Source organism: Mchenga conophoros, linkage group LG2 (assembly GCF_057382185.1).
Source record: "Mchenga conophoros isolate Kocher_MC1m ecotype Shallow Benthic linkage group LG2, M_conophoros_male_GT1.1, whole genome shotgun sequence".
Lineage (NCBI taxonomy): Eukaryota > Metazoa > Chordata > Actinopteri > Cichliformes > Cichlidae > Mchenga > Mchenga conophoros.
Window position 1 is genome coordinate 33,696,920 of NC_140527.1, and position 19,177 is coordinate 33,716,096.

At 41.7% G+C, this 19,177-nt stretch overlaps 1 protein-coding gene across 5 annotated transcripts in view; it reads left to right on the forward strand.

The window, feature by feature from the left end:
* mid2 (midline 2) overlaps window positions 1-19,177 on the forward strand; it is a 170,398-nt gene that overhangs the window by 72,458 nt on the left and 78,763 nt on the right. For all 5 annotated transcript variants that reach the window (XM_085296409.1, XM_085296393.1, XM_085296389.1 and 2 more), the window contains one exon: window positions 5,069-5,946. In XM_085296409.1, the coding sequence (XP_085152535.1) occupies window positions 5,125-5,946 (822 nt within the window). In that variant the 5' untranslated portion in view covers window positions 5,069-5,124. The remainder of the gene's footprint in view (window positions 1-5,068; window positions 5,947-19,177) is intronic.

The window sequence follows — 19,177 nt, forward strand, 5'->3', positions numbered from 1 at the left end:
CGCGCCTTTCCTTTGTGTCTTTATAAGCGCTGCAGTGGATATGCATTTTTGCCCTTAGGGGAAAGGTCTACGTGTGGTGATTGTTTTTATCTATTACCCCTTCGTTCCATCATCATCAAGTGTCCATTAAGCTCCCGTTTTGGCTCTGCAGCTGTGCTGCTACAGTTCACGGGGGAGCAATTTAGTTTTTACCAGTAAATTGTTTGTACAAGGATAATCATCTTTGTTCCACAAGTGTCATCTCTCCATACTGATGTGTGAAACCTGCGCTTTTAAATAAACAGCCTCCTTTGTTGTTTTAGTGTCAGATTATGACGCGACATAAAGCGAGCGTGATGTCAGTGGTTGCTATTTTGGGGCATTTCTTTCAGGTTATGTCTTCTCCCACATGAACGCTGGATCTGAATGCGTGGGAACAGGTTTTACGTATATGTAGATGAAAAATTCAGTCTGCCTTTAAACACATACTAAATCAAATGATCTCTCTAGGCAGATTAATGAGTCATCAGTTGCATCCATTTTTTCTTTTTTCTCTTTTTCGTTCACTTCATTAATAAAAGCTCTGAGCAAGACTAAAAGATTTTGCTACAACACGCACTGTAGTAGATCAGGATAAGTGCCTAACAGGTTTGTGCCTTTGTGCACATGTGCTTATTTGGGTTTGTGCGGTACTGTGCGTGTATGCCTGTGATATGAGTGTTTTTGTTGAAGCACTAGCTCAAGCTGTTCTCCTTCCAGATGGGACACTTCACCTTAACAAGAATGGCAGATGAAGAGAGACAACAAGACAGAGAGAGTTTGTGCTTGTAAATGTGGAGCTCTGGCTGTGTGTGCTTATGATTTTGTGGATGTTTGTGTACGTGTGTGTGTGTGTGTGTGTGTGTGTGTGTGTGTGTGTATGCCAGCCTGTCTGCAGAGCAGCCGCATTTACCATGAGGCTAGGAATTGAGTCCCTTAGAGACTCCCATCATAGCCAGCATTGTTTCCCCAGAGTGACATAGCTAAAGCTTAATGGGGCTGTTGATGGTGTGTTAAAGCTTGGTGTTAATTATAACACCATGCTCCGTTAAACACAGTCACATTAGCATCAGCATAAGGAACACTGCTGAGCTCTGTCCTAGGGAATAAAGTGACACTGCTGATTCAGTCAACAGTTGAATTAAATGTTGATAAAATACGCAGTTTAATGGTCATGCACTCATATGCGATCTGATGTGCTCAATAATTGAGGGTTCAGACTCTGTTTTATGGATGTCACGGTGCTAGAATTTCAAAGTTGAAACTGATGCCCAGGAACATGTGCAATACGCAATATTTTTATACCAAAAAAAGGGGAAAAGAATAAAAAGAATTAAGAGGCTTTTTTTTAAGTAAAAATTAGATAATGCTGTCTGACTGATTCTGGTGACTCGGCAGTAGATTTTGTTGCTGATCAAATCAGATTTAGCAAGTGCCTCTTCTCTCTAGTTGCTGGTAGACTTTTCTCAGCTTTAGAATGGGATTTTAAGAGAGCATAGCACTTTTTAGATACATACAAATGTTTGTCCGGTTAAGTGAAAACCATCCATTAATGTTACCGACAGGCAAGACTGATAACGTTTGCTGCTCCCGCATTATCATTATCATTTTATTACTACTTGAGCTGCTAGTGAGAGGAGGGACCGCGTGCCTGCTTGTCTGCAGTGGTGAAGTGTGAAACTGTATCATCTGGAGGAGGCGAAGGCAACACTGTTGGTGTCAATACTGTTGCAAATGAGTATCTAATCCGATTTGCTGTTAGTATTGATTAGTATCTGAAAACCAATTTTCTTTTGTTAGTTATTATACAGCTCTCTTGACAGATTTACATTCCTAAAGCATCTTTGCAGAGTGACTTGTAGTTTATTTCAGTGAGAAAGGAACCGTGCCTGTTGTGTGACTTCTCCTTAAGTTTAATTTGTCAAATACTACTGATGAAAAAGGATGAAATGCAGTAACAGCTATCCTGATTGATTATATACTACTACTAATGATAATACTGATATATGATAAGACAGGAGGCAAAATCTGAGCGGGCCGAGTAGAAGGTGTTAAGAATTTCACTGGGGGTGAGCAGGATGGACAAGATTAGAAATGAGTGTGACGGCTCAGGTTGAGCAGTTTGGAGACAAAGTACAGAGGTAAGGCTGAGAGGGTTTGGACATGTGCAGAGGAGGGATAGTGGATACACTGGATGAAGAAGATGCAGAATATGGAGCTGTCAGCCAGGAGGAAAAGAGAAAGATCTCAGAGGAGGTTTGAGGTGTAGTGAAGGAGGACAGTGTGACAGAAGTGCATGCTAGGTACATGGCGAGATGGAGGCAGATGATCTGCTGTGACTGATCATCTGTGCATGTCTGTGCAGAGCCACTTAATGAATGTTTGCACCCTGATGTTTCCTGATGTTGATTTATACCACTGAAACAGTCAGTGCAGCTGATCTGTTGCTTACCCCGTGTCTGTTCTCAGAACTAATCTGCTTTTAAATTTATTTACAACTATTCTGAATTAAGATTACTAGTAGAAAGCAGTAAAACTTGTATATTTAATATTTCTATCAAATCATAAATAAAAAGGTCAGCTGTGATTTGTAACTGGCTGTTATATATAGCGTCAAAGCTAAAGACTTATGTCCCATTTGTCATTTGAGGCCAGCAACCTTCACTGCCATCAACAGGTTCTGGAAGTTGGAAATTGTCCTTGCCTCACTGCATAACCTTCTCCCTACATCCCATTTCTCTAGATATTTCCAGTAATCTACCTTTTTTGTTATCAACCTGATACGCTGGAGATAAATTTGTTCTGCTGTTGGCATGACAAAGCCAAACATTATGTTGGTGCACTCAGTGGTGCCTCGCTGCTAAACATGCTTTTTCTTTATACCAGATACGGCTGGGCGATGCGATAACAACCTCATACAGTACCTGATAAATAACAGCCAAGGTGAAATATTGCAGGAGGATATTAGGTGCATGTACACATGTAACTACAGCATACTCAGAGACTCATACCTGAAATGTATTTTCCCATACACGCTCAACTTATTCGCACACAAGCACAATGCCCTTTGCCTTTTATCAGCATAATATCTGCATGATTGGCTGAGGGTAGTTATTTATTTCTTTTCCAGATAATGAATTTTGTAACAAAGCAGCTGCATGCATATAACTGCTTTCTTCATCTGAGTGCCTTTCCCAGGCACTGCAACAACTGCTTAAATCATGTTTGCTTTCAACGCAGCTCAGTGTTGGGGCATTGTTTCTGGTGCCGCAGAAGAGGTGGAGACTTTCGGGAGTGCAAACGAGTTTAAGCCTTTGAGCTCCCTTTTTCAGTTTGTTTTGTTTTTGTTTTTTTGGCTCATCTTCAGCTGTTCTATTTTGCCATTTCCAGAGATTACGCATGGTTCATAATTTTACAATTCTGTAGAAATTATACTAATTGAACCCTACCAAGTTAGAACAGAGTCTTTGCACATTGATGTTGTTACATGTGGGCCGGGGTGGCCACAGGTCACTCCTCGATTCAACATGCTTTGACAGGAAGCTGTGAACTTTATTTTCCCTCTGCATTCAAGCTTAACTGGTTGCATTCATAACAAATGCACTTATCACAATGCATGCTTTTAGAACATGAACTTGCATCAACAACTTATTTATATTCATGTAATTGTTTCAATACAGTCGGCTTGGTTTAGTATCTCTCACGTGAGGAACTCCTACTTTTATTTGTCAAACGGGATGTGTAATACTTTGTAAAGCTTTTGCAGTTTACACTGTGCCAAACCATCTATGAGGCTTTAAAAAATATTCCCCCATGTTTCAAATAACATTGTTTGAATCGACAAAGAGCCGTCAGTGCTTCAAAAAGGCTGTTTGGCAGGCTGTGCTTAAAGTCACTTTTGTCAAGTGATAGTTATTAAGCCTGGAATTCTAGGAAAAACAGCAGGCGGAATGCACCGTTACTCAATGAAACTACTGATAAGCGCTTATTGTCAACACTCGTGCTCATGAGTTTCATTCACAACACATTCTCCCTTTTTTTGCATTGTTGGAGGAAGACTAAGGTAGATCTGTCTAGATCTTACTTGGTCTCCCTTGTGATTCCTGACCTTTCTTCATAGCGTGTTTTAGAGCATCATAATTAGTTACAACCTGCAGAACACCACAGGGGGAGACGAGGGCAGTCTATTAGGAACAACCTTGCTCAGTGAAATTGTCACTGCCGGCTTCCTGAGGTTGCATGGTTTAATGCTGCAGTTTCACGCTGCCTGCCTTGTTTCTTTTTAAGGACAGAGAGCCATGGGGGAAGAGAGGGATGGCGGTTATTAGTGATTTCTCATGTCAGTGATTTTAAGGCCACCCAGGGGAGACAGCTTGATAGGCAGGCCGCAAGGTGCTGAGATTTGAAGTGCTTGGAGAACAAGGAGGAGGATCTGAAATCAATTTTCTTGCTTAGCTGTTTTCACCGTTTGCTGCTTCGATCATGCGCTAAAAGTTAAAATTTCCTTGAAGTTGTTGCTTGATAAGTCAAGCTGATCTTACTATAAAAGCTACAAAGTGTCAAGGTGTTAAAGTCCTTCTACAAGTTTCTCTGTCCTCTGCTGCTGGACATCTGTCTCTCCTTTTCTCTGCTGTTCACTCCATTAATTTTAACCTGTTCTTTTGATTCGGTCAGCCTCTGCCTGTATTCTCTCTTTTTATATAGCTCTGCGAGAGGAATCGCATCAAAGGTTCCACTGAGGGAAATGAGTTGTTGTGCAAGGAGAGGAGGTCATATTTACCAGCACATGGAAATGTGTGTAATAGTGATGTTTTTGCTAAATCTGTCCAGTTCAGTCAAACTTACATGAAGCCACTCACAGCTAGCTCAGGGTAAATGGGTGAATGTGTTCTTGTGTGTATTTCTTTATGACCTGTTAAATAAAAAAAAATGCTTTAATTGTCTGTGCTTTAGAAGTGAAATTATCTTGCCTTCACTTGCTCAAGAAGAAATATAATTCCTAATTAGAGGCCTTTTTAACTGATAATATCTTCATTTATTCTCCACATAGGTAATTGGCCAGCTTCCGTGGGATTTGATGTCACCTTTAGATTGGTTTAACTGAAGATGGAAACACTGGAGTCTGAGCTGACCTGCCCGATCTGCCTGGAGTTGTTTGAAGATCCTCTGCTCTTGCCTTGTGCCCACAGTCTGTGCTTTAACTGTGCTCACCGCATCCTGGTGTCTCACTGCTCCACCAGCAAGCCCCTCGAATCCATTTCTGCCTTTCAGTGTCCCACCTGTCGTTACGTCATCACGCTGAATCACCGCGGCCTGGAGGGCCTTAAGCGCAATGTGACGTTGCAGAACATCATTGACCGCTTTCAAAAGGCCTCCCTTAGCGGCCCCAATTCTCCCACCGAGAGCCGTCGCCTGCAGCCGCAGCGACCCTACACCGCCACCATTAGCGGTACAATAGCTGGAACGATTGGCGGCGGCGGTGGCACAAGTGGAGGCAGCGCTCGTAGCAGCCCGGCCACTTCCAGCCACTCCCACCAGCACGCCAACCACACCAATCACATCAACCACACCAACGCTAACCACAGCCCAGCTGTTGTTGCTAAAATGGATCCACGGATCAGCTGCCAGTTCTGTGAGCAGGATCCGCCACGCGAGGCCGTCAAGACTTGCGTCACATGTGAGGTATCGTACTGTGACCGCTGCCTGCGTGCAACACACCCCAATAAGAAGCCCTTCACCAGCCACCGCTTGGTGGAGCCAGTGCCAGACACCCACATCCGTGGCTTGACCTGCCTGGAGCATGAGAACGAGAAGGTCAACATGTACTGCTTGGTGGATGACCAGCTCATTTGTGCCCTCTGCAAGCTCGTGGGACGCCACAGAGAGCACCAGGTGTCCTCCCTCACTGAACGTTTTGACAAGCTCAAGGTTAGTCCCTAATAAGGTCATCACCAACAATTTCAGTGCACTGCCCCGATTTTGTGTTTTTTCACTTCTGTGTTTGTGGAGTACGGTGAGTCACAACCTGCAACTAATTTGACTAAAACATTGTGATTTACTGCTAAAGCTGTTCTCGTCTGAACACAGATGTCTCATACAACATGCACCATTTATTATAATACATTTGTTTGCAGTTTGCTACACAATAAAATCATTAATCCGGTCACTCTTGCCTTGGGAATGGGCAATTTTGTTGACTGTGAACTTTCACTGCCATAAATATTGCATCATACACAGCCTTTATTCTGCAAGAAGGGCTGAAAGACAGATCAAAAAGAGAGAGAGAGAGAGAAAGAGAGGGACAATTGGAATAGTGTGCTGGTGAGAAGGGCAGAGAGAGAAGGAGACCAATAGGGAGGGCCGTCATTATAATAGTCGATGAGCTGGCATTCCCTGTGGCCACTGAGCTTTTTCAGAGGCCATGAGTAAAGACTGGGACTGCTGAATCAGGGTGAAAAACAACAGAGAAAGGCACAAGCTGGAGCTAATTCCATCACTAAAGGCCTAAAGGAGTCAGCATCATTCAGCTGGCCTAAAAACTTTTATCATGAGTTTGTATTGAGCACATGTGTGTGTCTTTTGTGTTAGAATCCTTTTCTAAAGAGAAATTGTTTTTCTAACTTGTATTTGTTTACTAATGAACCTATGACTAACTCATACTAGGTGTGTCTTTAGTGGAGACGGTTGATCTGCACTCATACAGCCGTGTCAGGACATTTATGTACTGTGGGATGGTATAATAACACCTTAAATTTCTGACGCAGAGCAAATTAAACTGACAGGCGGAGGGGTCGAAATAAAGCAAACCTTGCAGCCTCCAAAACTTTAGAAAGTAAGCATTTTGTATGCCAATAAATGATTAGCATGTCCTGGTGTCAGAGAGGAGCCTGTCAACTCTCATATTTGTTGGACACGTCTAGTATACGTTCACAGAGCTCCATGGTACTACATTTCAGTGTATCTCAACACACCAATTTTGTATTCTACATCAATTCAACAACTTTTCTTGAAAAGTTAAATGTTTATTAAAGTGGATTTTTAAGGCGAAAGGAGCCAGCTAAAGTAGTTTCAGCACCTGATGACTCATGGATGTCTTACTGGGAGGAAGTGCTGGGGTAGACCCAAGATTGTATCTCTTGGCTGGCCTGGGAACATCTCGGGGTTCCCCCGGATGATGTGGTAGAGGTGGCTAGTGAGAGGAAGTTCTGGGCTTCCCTACTTAGGCTGCTCCCTTGACCTGGACGTGGATGAGAAGCAGTAAATGGATGGATGTATTATCAAGGTGGTAGACCACTAAATTAGCAGAATCAAGCAGTGAAACCAGTACTTGTTAATATTCAATTTGCAGATACTCAATTTGCTGAATTCTTAATAACGATTCAGGCTCATGTATTTGGCCTGTAGACTGTTAGAGATAACTTGACTAGAGGTAACTTTGTGCACGTATTTGCCCATACTTTAAACTCATTCCAGGGGTGCATGGGTGTTGCCATGATTTGATTTTTGTCAAATAAATTGAATTGTGCTGCACTCAGAAAGAAACGAACACCTTAGCAGAAGAGTCGGTGAAGTTTAAGTGCAGTTCTGTAGGTGGATGTTGCGATGTTTCACATAGAAAAAACAGGGATGTATTTCTGTGGCCTCACAGCACATTTGGCCTTTGTGTCACTCTACTGTGCAAAAAGGCTGGGCGTAAGAGTACATTTCAGGAGACATCGTTAACATTCATGTGCAACAAAAATCTATCTCATCAGGTCTCTGAGGTGAACACAGCACCAGTGATTGCTTTGAATCCATCTATTTGAATTCAGTGAAAATGCAGGTCCACAGTCTGCATTACAGATGAGCGCTGCCAAACTTTGGCTGCCTCCTACAGTTTTGCACCAGCATGTCACCCAAATTCCTCCTTTCACAGATTTAACCCTGTGGTGTTTATTTACACTAGTGTTAGCCCGCTCATTCTTTTCAAGCTGTGGGAGAGTTTACTGTAAGTAGTTAGTCCCGCTTCCTTTCTGATTCAAAGCTGGCTGTGGCTCGTTTAAACGTTCCCCAGCCAAGGCTTTGAAGTTTCTTGACTTTGAAATCCTCAATCAAGCCCAAGTCAAGGAGTAGGCCATCCATATTCCAAGCTCCAGCTCAGCTCACAAGTGGCAGTAGCAGTTAACTTAAAATCTTCTCCCTGCTCATGACAAGTGCGTGTGACTTCCACTGGTTTGAGTTGAGTTTTTAATCATATGTTACTGATGTTATTGACCAGTCTTCTGCAATTCCCCAGCGAACCTGGCTGTTAATCAGCACCACTAAATAATTGCACTCAGTTGCCCTTTTGACCCCTAAATCCATCCGTTTGATTTTTGACTTCTGAATTAGCCTTCATATTATTTCCTCCTCCTGCTGTGTACGCTGGGAGCTACACTGCCACTCAATTATGTCTTTCACATTAAGGGGGAAAGGTAAGCTTCCCTTAGGCAAGCAGGGTGCATATTATAGGAGCAAAAATGGCAACAAGTGCAAGCACTGTTAAAGCCAGAAATGTGGCACTGCAGAACTGCAGGATAGTGAGTTAATTCTCCAGGCAGCTGTTAAGCAGAGCTCTTGCTTAGAAGCACAGACATCGGTGTCGCATAATCTCCAGATGTCAGTAATAGCATTTTCTTAAAGGACTACAACTTCAAGGTGCTACTCTTTGCATTTTTTGTTTCTGCACATTCGCTGAAATTACTGCTAACGAAGAGATGCTCTGTCGTAGCAGTGAATATCTCATCACCTGCTGCTTTGGAAGTGTTTATAGCCGCCTCATTAGAATATAATTTAGATAGATTTCGTAGCAGCCTGACATCCCCCCTCAGATGCTGGGTAACCAAATCAAGAAGCTGAAGTGTGCACTCAGCACCAGCTTTCAGTCTCGCATGTTTGATGTGACACTGGGAGGTGATGAAGTCTAAGATGAAAGCACGCAAAAGGTCCACAGCATCAGTGGTTACTGGCCACGGCTTTAGAGGTGTCCATTCATGTTCTCCATGTTACAAAAGCTCATAGCTTCTGTTGTAATTAATGCCATCAAGTGTGTGTTAATTGAGTTTTGCAACATACTCCTATTACTGCTAAGAGTCATCTTTGCAATATGAAAGGAGCTGGAGGCAACACTTAGCTTCCCTTAGCACGAACACTTATTCTGTGTTTTGAAACACCAGTGAACGCAGAAATAGTCCAACAAAGGACATTTTGTTGGTGATTACTGGTTAAGCTCGTGCTGTCCAGACATAATACATACTGTGTGGTTAAACAGAACGGCATAACCGGTGCTGGTGAGAGAAAGAGACAGTTTATGTGTCAAGTTCATTTTCCACTTCCAGCATTAAGAGAAGTAGCATTACACAATAACAGCAGGAAAGCTTCTTCGCTCCCAGTAATCAGCCACCATATGTAGATGGATATCAAATGAATTTTTTAAGTGTATTTAGTCATAAAAGCCATAATAGCAGGAACCTTCACCATCAAACACACAGTCAAACAAAAAGGTAGAGAAAAGAAAAACTACTGCCTCTGCAATCAAACGGCGAACTCTACTTTTAAAACAAACCAATGGACAGAAATGCCCTCCTTGTGTTGAGATAATCATTATTCATATTAAACATTACACACAGACAAATTCCAAAGAGGTCAGAAATACTGAGGGTAGGTGCTCACCCTACCACTCAGACATGTCTTACGTGTTGGATACATGCAGAGATGCATTAATCTATTGCAAGGCAGGTTAAATTAAATATGGATCTTTTATAATGATGATGATAACATAAATTCAATGTATTAATTAGATAAAACGTTTACAAAAAACAAGGTTTTGGCAATTTTTCTAAGCATAATTGATCCCATTAATTGCAAGAAGGTTTTAAAATGTAAGAAATGACATAGACTACAGAAAAAAAGATTTCTGGAAAGTCAATTAAATGACCTTTGTCATTGTTGGGCAAACAAATTCCCTTTTTGGTGACATAAAAACTGGGGGTAAAGAAGTAGCAAAGCCTAAAGATGAAGTTGCAAATCAGCTACAGAGCCAATTTTCAAAAGGCAAGAGCCTGAGTGAAGCTTAAGCCCAACCAGATGTGTTCGTGATGAGCGGTAACACGCTAGATCATACTGTGTTCAACATGTGGTGACTGAAAGGAGCAGATCAAAAAGAAACAAAGACTGAAGGAACTGATGAGAAACGGATTACATTACAAGTATAAGTCTTCTTCCTCTCAGCTACAAATGCTGGCACTTAATTTACTCACTCTCAGGCTCTTGGATGTTTGAATTGTGTGCGCTTTAACGTCTAGAAGAGAGCGAATCAGCTGAATTGGTGACGAAACCTATAGCAGCGCTGACATTTGTGACGGACTGTCTGGCTATCACGTGTACTAACGCTACAGCAGTGCTGTTTTTCTTTTTTGTCTGTTATGTGCGGTTGTGTGTACGATGGCCTTCATAGGTCTGCAGGTCTCACATGGAGCTGAACGGGATGATAGTCTGTTATGTACATGAGAAGAATGAAGAAATATGCAAAACATTTCCAAGCGATTATTGGATTAATTCCAGTTTAGGCTCAGGCAAGTCTGTCACCAACCCCACCCTTCCCATCCCTGCCCTCAGACTCTCCCCTCTCTTCATTTTTCTCAGTCCCTGTAGCCTTGCTTCTTTTTCCTTTATCCCCACTGTTTTTTTTCACCCCCCCCCTCCCACAACCAGCACCACCCTTAAATCTTTTGCCCCCCCCCCCCCCCCCCCCCCCCCCAAGCTCCTTTAAGGCATTTACTAACTTTTTTCTGTGTGATGGGCGCATCATGTCAGCCGCTATGCTAAATCCAGAGGGAGGCAAGCACATGCATACAGATTTGTCATCCAATCACATAAAAATCATCTAGCACGTAGAACATTAAGAGTCTTTTACACACACGGTCAGATTTAAAAAATGAGACTTTAGTTTAGCACACCTAATTTGACGTTATCCCAGCCACTGACAGTAATGATTTTTAGAAGAAATTGAAAGCTGAAATGTCAAGTACTCCGCTGAACTTATGCGGCCCCAGCTCTCTATTTCTCATACAGTCACATTTTTCTTCTTATTTTTGCCTCTCACACAACAGCTCCAACTGCCTCCATCGCTGCCCTCTCACACTGTCAATGTAGTTCTCTCACTTCCTCTGCTTTGCACACGGCCAGACAAACATCGTCCTTCCCACCTCCTTTCTGTCACTCTGTTTATCCTCTCCTCCCTCATTGCGCCCCCAGCCCCCCGTCTTGTTTTAGGTAACACCACTCATATCCACCTCAGTCGCCCACAACCCACACTGTAGCAGCATACTGCTGTGAAGCCCTCCAGTGTCTTTTTTGTGAGGAAGCGTATTTGATTGGTTTCAAATGAGTGTGCGACTGTATTTACAGGTGTGTGTGTGTCTGTGTGTGTACATCTGCAAGTTCATGTGGCTGTGCATGTGTGTCAAAGCAGATGGTACAAGGTCGAACATGTGAGAAATGATTGGGAGCTGAGTGCATGATGCCATTAGAAATCATGGCTCTATCTGGAGAATAGTGTGAGATGGAGCTCACTTAGTCATGCTGATGGAATCGCCAAGGATGTAGTAGAAAGCTTTTAGCGTCTTTGTGTGCCACTTCTCTGCATTGGTGCCTTAGCGTGCCTATCTGGAAATATGCACCAATGTGTGTCTCAGTGTTTGAGCAAGAGCCTATGCTTTAATACCCATGCAGTGCCAATGCATCATGCATGTGTTGTGAAAGTATGTCACGTCAGCCCGTTGTAAAATATAGCAGATTATAAAAAGCTCATAAAATCACTCGCAGCCACTGCATGAGATATCATGTATTTGCACAATAAATGAAAAAATGAAAAGTGGGATGCTTTTAAAAGCTTTGGTGACAAAATACGTAGCAGACAGAGGGTTTATAAGCAACACTACTCATCCCTGAGCTTTTTTACAGCAAGTTACAAGCGTATCCCTTTAATTTATTCATTAAAAATGGATGCCTCACTATTTTTCTACAAAATGAGAGCAGGGTTAAATTGCTTCATTGGATTCATTTTATTCTCACTTAAGGCAGCTGTAGTGGGATACTGATATTCAGTGCGTGCTGTCTGAATGAGCAATATGAGGGAATGATGTGGATTTACAATTACTTTCATTATATGGACATTATTTGTTTATGTCTGCAAATGTTTATGTGCAGTTTGGCTTGTTTATTGTCTAAAATCAAGGACTCCAGATTCAGTACAGTTAATGTACTCATTCGCCGCCAACCAAACTGTGTTTTCTCTGTAAATTACACCGCAAACTTTACTCAGTCAATTTTGTTTTTCTTAACATGAAATAAGCGATGTTTGTGCTTGATCTGGGAGCCTTAAATAATATCTTTGTATTGAGTGTTTAGAGTCCCTGGAACTAAATATTGTTTCAGTTGAGGTGTGGGTTATTGATTTTCCCAAGGGCCCACATGAGAAACTATGATTGTTATGGAGGCTCATACCAATAAGCTGAACTCACCTCTATTAATTTCATGTGTTTATAAGCTTTCTAGTCAGCCTTACACAACAATCCCAATTTCTCACGTGGGCCCTTTGAAAAATCTATCGCCCACCCCTGTTTTAGGGTATCTTTCCAAGAATGAAAACCCATCATAAATTCTACATTTTTCTATTATAAAAATCGTCCATTTCAAAACTTAGCACAAAGTATTTAGAGCTAATTTTTACCTCCCCCTCCCCCCCCCCACTGCTTTTTACTTATTTATTTTTACATTTTTACTAGTTACAAGGCTTAAAAACTGGAATTGAGGCACTTGAAGGCTTGTGCGTATTTTAGGGTAAAGCTGTAAGAAGCTGACAGCGTAGCAAAGCTTAGCCGAGACTTTGACACTTTTGACACTCAAGCAAAATCATTTTAACTAAGCAGCTGATAAACACAGCTTCTGGGTCTCTGTAGCTTCTGCCATATAAGCATATATATATATATCTGTGTGTGTGTGTGTGTGTGTGTGTGTGTGTGTGTGTGTGTGTGTGTGTGTACTCGAAGGGTTTTTATCCAGAGAAGAACAAGTTTTGTGCATGCTGTGTCTCCTCTTTAAATAAGTGACCTTAATTTATTACTGTAGCTATATATATGTGTGTCTGTGTGTATAACTCTGCCGTAATGCACGTCAGATTATAAACGCATTAGTATTTATGTATTTTAGTCACATGGCTGGCAGCACTGCACCTCAACATAAGAGGATTCAATGTTTTATCAAAAGTGGAAAGTCATCTGCTTCTGCTGATCTTATTTTCCACCGTTTCATTCCAACTTTTCATATAGCGCCACATTATTTCCCTACAATATATGATGAGTCAGGGCTTTCTGGTATTAATCTGCAAAAATCTGTGGCACATGATCCCATTTATATGAGGAAAAGTGAAGGGCTCTGCTAGATGAAGTTGATGACAAATGCAGTTTATAAGAGTTATTATAAGGCTTGATAGAAAAAAAATTACAGTTCAGTATCTCTTGGAACTCTCTAAAACTTTGAAGGATTGACGACACTGGACGATTTTAATTTTTATCAGTCAAATCATTAAATCACATGTGCCTGGAGTTTCCTGAAACTATTTTGGCTTCTGGCTCAGCAACAATGGACAAAACAAGACAGCATAACAGGAATATTTATGCGCAATCTAGAATGTCAGCATCCACTCCGCACACACAGATATATTGGAGTTTGATATTTGAGTGAACATGGGTTTACACACATTGAGTCTGTGACTGGTTTTTGTTTTGGTGGCTGTGCGCACACACTTCCTTGTTGCACGCTCTGCTTGCATGATAAATCCTATGTGCTATTGTCTGGCTTCCAAGCAGGAATAGCGAGTCACAACTGGAGTGATATTTGGTTTGAACTAATGACACCAGTAGGAGATGACCGTCACGTCTTTAATGGCCTGAGGACAAAAGGGACCTCCAAGTCATCTCCAGACTAAAAATACCCGCGTTATCTGTGAGGTGAAACATCCAGGAGAGAATCAGCTTAGTTTGATGTTAGTTTTTATTCTGTAATTAATTCCATTTTTTGCATGTTTACATGTTTGCCATGTTATAGAATTTATAAAAACCAAAAATGAGAGAAAGAAAATGGGAAATAGATGCAGTGATTTCTGCAAATACACATGGAAAATGAAGACTTATAACCACCTTTGTTCTTCAACACAGTTTGAATTCTCTTAAGCAAATGTTTTTGTCAGTTCGTTAACCTCCTAAGGCCTGAACTCTTTCATGGCATGCATTTTTAATTTCTCTTTGCTATTTGGGCTGATTGGAACCTGATGAATGTAATAACAAAGAATTACCAGATTTTTTTTATTTTTATTTTTTGCCTGATTTTCGTTTCTGAGAAAAATGAGAACCACATATGAGGACATTCATTTTAAATTGCGATAAAACAGTGGCAGTATAAATTCCTCGTAAGTGGATATCAGGCTCTCGTAGAGCAAAATGTAGTATTTTGGTCTAGACGACCCAAAATGTGATGTCCACATATGTGGACGTCAGGTCCTACGAGGTTAAGTAGTCTTAAGAAAGAGTTCTTCAGGCTTCTTGAAAGATCTTTGGATCTTGGCTGTCGTTTGTTCTGTTCTTCATCAAGCTGATCCCACACTGCTTCAATATTATTGAGGTCACAGGTTGCAGCACCAAACCACAACAGAGCCTCCACTGTGTTTTATAGTTGGTTGGAGACACTCACCGTTATATCTCTTTCCTGATGTGATTTAAAGTTTTCAAATTTGGATTCAGGACTCCATAAGGCCTGTCGCCACTGATTTTCAGTCCAGTTCTTGTGTATTTCGTATTATACCTTCTTTAAGAATGGCTTCTTGACAGTCACACTTCCACTGAGACCATTTCTGATGAGGCTTCATTGAACAGTAAATGGATCAGCTGATGGGCCAGATGCATTTCTCATATTCTGTTCCAGACTTTTGCCGGATATTTTCCTTTTTCCTGAGTACATGACTTTCAGATACTGTTACAGGTGCTGTAGGCCAGTCATTTCTTTTGTCCTGCACTTGTTCAGTTTCCTTGAATTTTTATAGGGGCGCATTACACACCATGCAGAGAGATACCAAGTTTTCAGCTAAAACAGTAATTCCTTTGACTCTGATTGGCAGGCTATTTTATGATGCTAATAATGCCCTAGTGTTACCTGTACCCTTGGAAGTGGTCCTGAGGGTCATTAACCTACTGTTGATCATGCATGTTGTCAAAAGAGCCAAAGTGTAAAAAACAAAATAAAAACATGTAGGTCATTCCTGTCACCGGGGCCAACAGGTCAAACCTCTGTGAGGCATCATGACCCAACCCCAGTGTTTACATTTTGGAAGGAGAAGACAGATAGTTTGAGTGAGAAGACACAGAACAGAGGGAGCACGGAATCAAAGCCTAAGAGCTAAACGCTTAATGAGAGTAAAACAGAATCACCAGATAACCATAACAGTAAAACTAGAGAAACAGAACAAAAAAACATAATACAGAGAAAAAAAACAAAAGTCAAAACACTGGGTCACTGACCCAGGACCGTGGAAGTTATGTGCCGACCACCTCTAGTTGTTCTAGAACAGAAGAAGCCTCTTCGGTTCCGGACAAAGAAGTCCAGTTCCCTTTTTTTCAAGCTCTCAAGGCCATTCGCTGTAATCGTGTAAAGATTTTTTGCTTCGCATATACGTGTTGGTGATGGCCACTTGTGGTCATGCATTTGTTATCGAGTGCTTTTCTTCTGTGGAAGAAACTTCAGTTTTGGCTTTAAGACGGATGGTTTCTTTCTTTTACTGCTGCAACCACTTGATGTGTAAAACACATCACTTCTCTTTTATTAGGGAGCTGGAGAATTCAAAGATATTGGGAATTTAGACAAACAAATGATAAAAACGGGATCCTGGCCATACACATAGCTACTTAGTCTATCTGTCATCTTTTTCTTTTAGCTGAAGACGCAGAGGAGATGCTTTTTATCCTTCCAGCACAAGGCTGCACATTGCAGTGGACTTAAGCAAACCCATTACAGTAATAAGGAAAAATGACTTTGCTGTGAAGGCCAGTCAGTCAGGAATCAGTTGGCTGAGTGCAAAATTATAAAATCTGAGAGGAACAAGTGAAATAAGGTCAGCAAGTGTTGATAAAGGAGTAATATTGGCAGGTTTTCTGATTAATTCTTTTGAAAAAGGCCCAACTGTTTTCATACGTTCTCTGAGCTCTCATTGTTTCATGATTTGATTTTCTTCTAGTTTTCTTCTTTTTTTTTTTCTCTTCTTTTTTGTGTGTCCCGTTTGGATCTTTAGCCATCAGAATTGTTGTCTTAAGGCCAAGAAAGATGCCAAGCGGATTTATTTTACCAAGTGGATCATCATAGCCTTGCCATATTGGTCCATTTGATTGACCTTCATTATAATTATGTATTTATTTTATTTTCGGTTGCTACAAACGGGGCAGACATGACTGGGGGATAGGACAGGGAGAAAGAATGAAAGAAAGAGAGGGAGAGAAAGAAAAACAGAGGGGAGAAGAGACGGTGAGAAAGGGGGGAAGAAAGAAAGAAAAACAAACAAAACACCTGGGTCACCTGTATGGAGAAAAAAAACCAGAAGAGAAAGCAAACAAAAAAAAAAAGAGCAACATAATAAATACAGCACCATCACAATAAACTAGCTAGCAGTAGATAACAGCAGATACTAAATATTAAACGATATTGTGCAGCACGCAAGATAGACAGCGCACAATGTGCTTTGAGGCAGCAGCCAAGAAAGGTGTAGTCCGCGTCTGTGAATACCCGTGTGTACACCTGTGTGCATACCTGTGTGGATCAGCATGCTTGTATTCCAAAGGTTTCTCCATGTAACGATCTGCTAGGGAGTGTGGGGAGCCACAGCCCCGTCCCCCAGGGTATGAAGCAGGTATGGAGGAGATCCAGGCCCCAGACATCCAGAGGCCCCAGGGTACGAGGACCCGAAGAGGACCACCAAAAGGGGGTGAACCGTGCCACCCTCCTGGGAAGAGCTGAGTAGAGCCCCAAACGAGAGGTCACCCAGCAGCTACAGAGCAGAGGCCAGAGGGGGTTGCAGTGGCATGCCCGCGGGCTCTGCCGGCAGCCAGCTGTGCCAGAGAGGACCGAGCTTCAGGCCCAGAGGCCAGAGGCCTGAGGGCACCCCACCCCCCAGAAGGGGCCCAGCCGGGCCACAGGCGCCAGGCCCCACCAATCGGCCACCAGGAGTGAGCCGATTTTCTTCTAGTTTTCTAATAGAAACACTTAAAAATGAGGGACAAGGCTTCCAAGAATGAATTTCTGCAGTTTACGTTTAAGTTTAAGTTGAGCCTGTGATGATGGTAAATGTAAAAGAGTGTTACCTATTTGATGCACGATGCACAAATGACATTATGTGTGCATGTGGATAGGGCTAAAGTCTCAGACACACAGTGTTTGTCGGTAACTGGTACAGGTTTTTGCTTCCTCAATATGTAGATATGGATATGTATGAAGTCATGTGTGTACATATGTTATTGTGCATGATTAAGTATAGACCACATTAACAACAGGGTTATTCCAAAATGTTGGTAAAAATGAGCTTGCATATATGCTACAACTTGTTTTGACTCGCCACTTTTCCCATTATGACCTCTCGAAATGCACTTTTTTCATGCTTTATATGTAGAGTTATGAGAAAACAGATAAAACATCAAGTGTACCAATGCTTGTTTCTTAATTTTGATACTGAAGCTGAGTTACAAAACAAATTGTAGTGACACTTACAGTGGATGGAAAATAAATGTTGTTTTACAGCCCTGGGAATTTCATGTGGTGCTCGCATCCACTTCCACGAGTGCTTTTATTGAATTAAATGAGGTTGGTTTTTTTTAAGTGTATAACCATTTTAATGATGTGATTATCATAATTAACATTTTCCAAAAATATTTATGTCAGATCTGAAACAGAAATGAAACCACCGTGACCCCGAATTGGTATAATATTTAAAATGGTTTGAATGGTTGTGCTTGTATTTCTCCACAGCATCAAATCTAGACCACAAGTGAATCACAGTCACATGTTGGTGGAAAATTTGAAAGCGCGGCACAGGATACACAGCTTACAGTATCAAGGCTTTTTAGATACAGCACTGTCACAAGAACTGAAAGGAGAAAACAATAAGACTCTAAACTGACTTTGCAAACTTGAGAGATTGAGAAAACAGGTTACCGGGGCTGGGCTGTGGTTTGATGTACCTCTTAAAGCCGATGAGAAAAGAAGGCACTGATGCATGCCTAATAGGGCTTCTTTTATGGCTTCTAAAAAAGGGACACATCACCTATTATGTCTGGCCAGCATAGTGGCGACAGCAGCAGCGAACACCCTGTCCACCAAAGCTCCACGGGGAAACGCTTACATGTGTGAGGTCACGCATATGCTGCAGCCATGGACTTATCATGGTTTTCACATGCATGGATGAAGTGCGCACACACATACTGTACATGAAACCAGATATACAGATTACAAACCTCAAACCACAACAATTTTTCTTGTTAAAAGCACATAGTTTTTGATCTGTGCGTGACATGAATGAGATGAGTTAAAAGTGGCTCGACATACACACAAATCTACATATATCCTTAACTTCATCCAGTCACTGATCTTTACAAAACCATCCTTGAAAGTTTCTGTTTATCTAAGGTTACGTGAAGGAAGTTCAGCTCCACAGGGAGTCATACAGAGAGGAATGTCTGTTCCAGATATCAACAGCCAAAAGCCAACCACGCAGAATTGCAGGAACGTAGGGAATGTGTTTCTCCTTTTTGTGGCGAGTCCATCACAGACGCTGTCCAGTGTGGTTCCCCGCTCTATAACTCTGGTGTCTGGCCAAATCATGAATGCAGGGCAGTAAGGCCGACTCTGAGCTAAGGTTATGTGATTTTGTGCTCTGACTATCATTCTTGCCTGCTGGACCTGGATTCCCAGCAAGTGAGTCTGCATGTCACAGTCAGAGATAAAGCACTCGGTCTAGGGATGTCAGAATCTTTTTGTGCAACAGTAATCACATATCTTCTTCATGATATCAGGGAGTTTTACTTGCTTGCTTCCTCTTTTACAC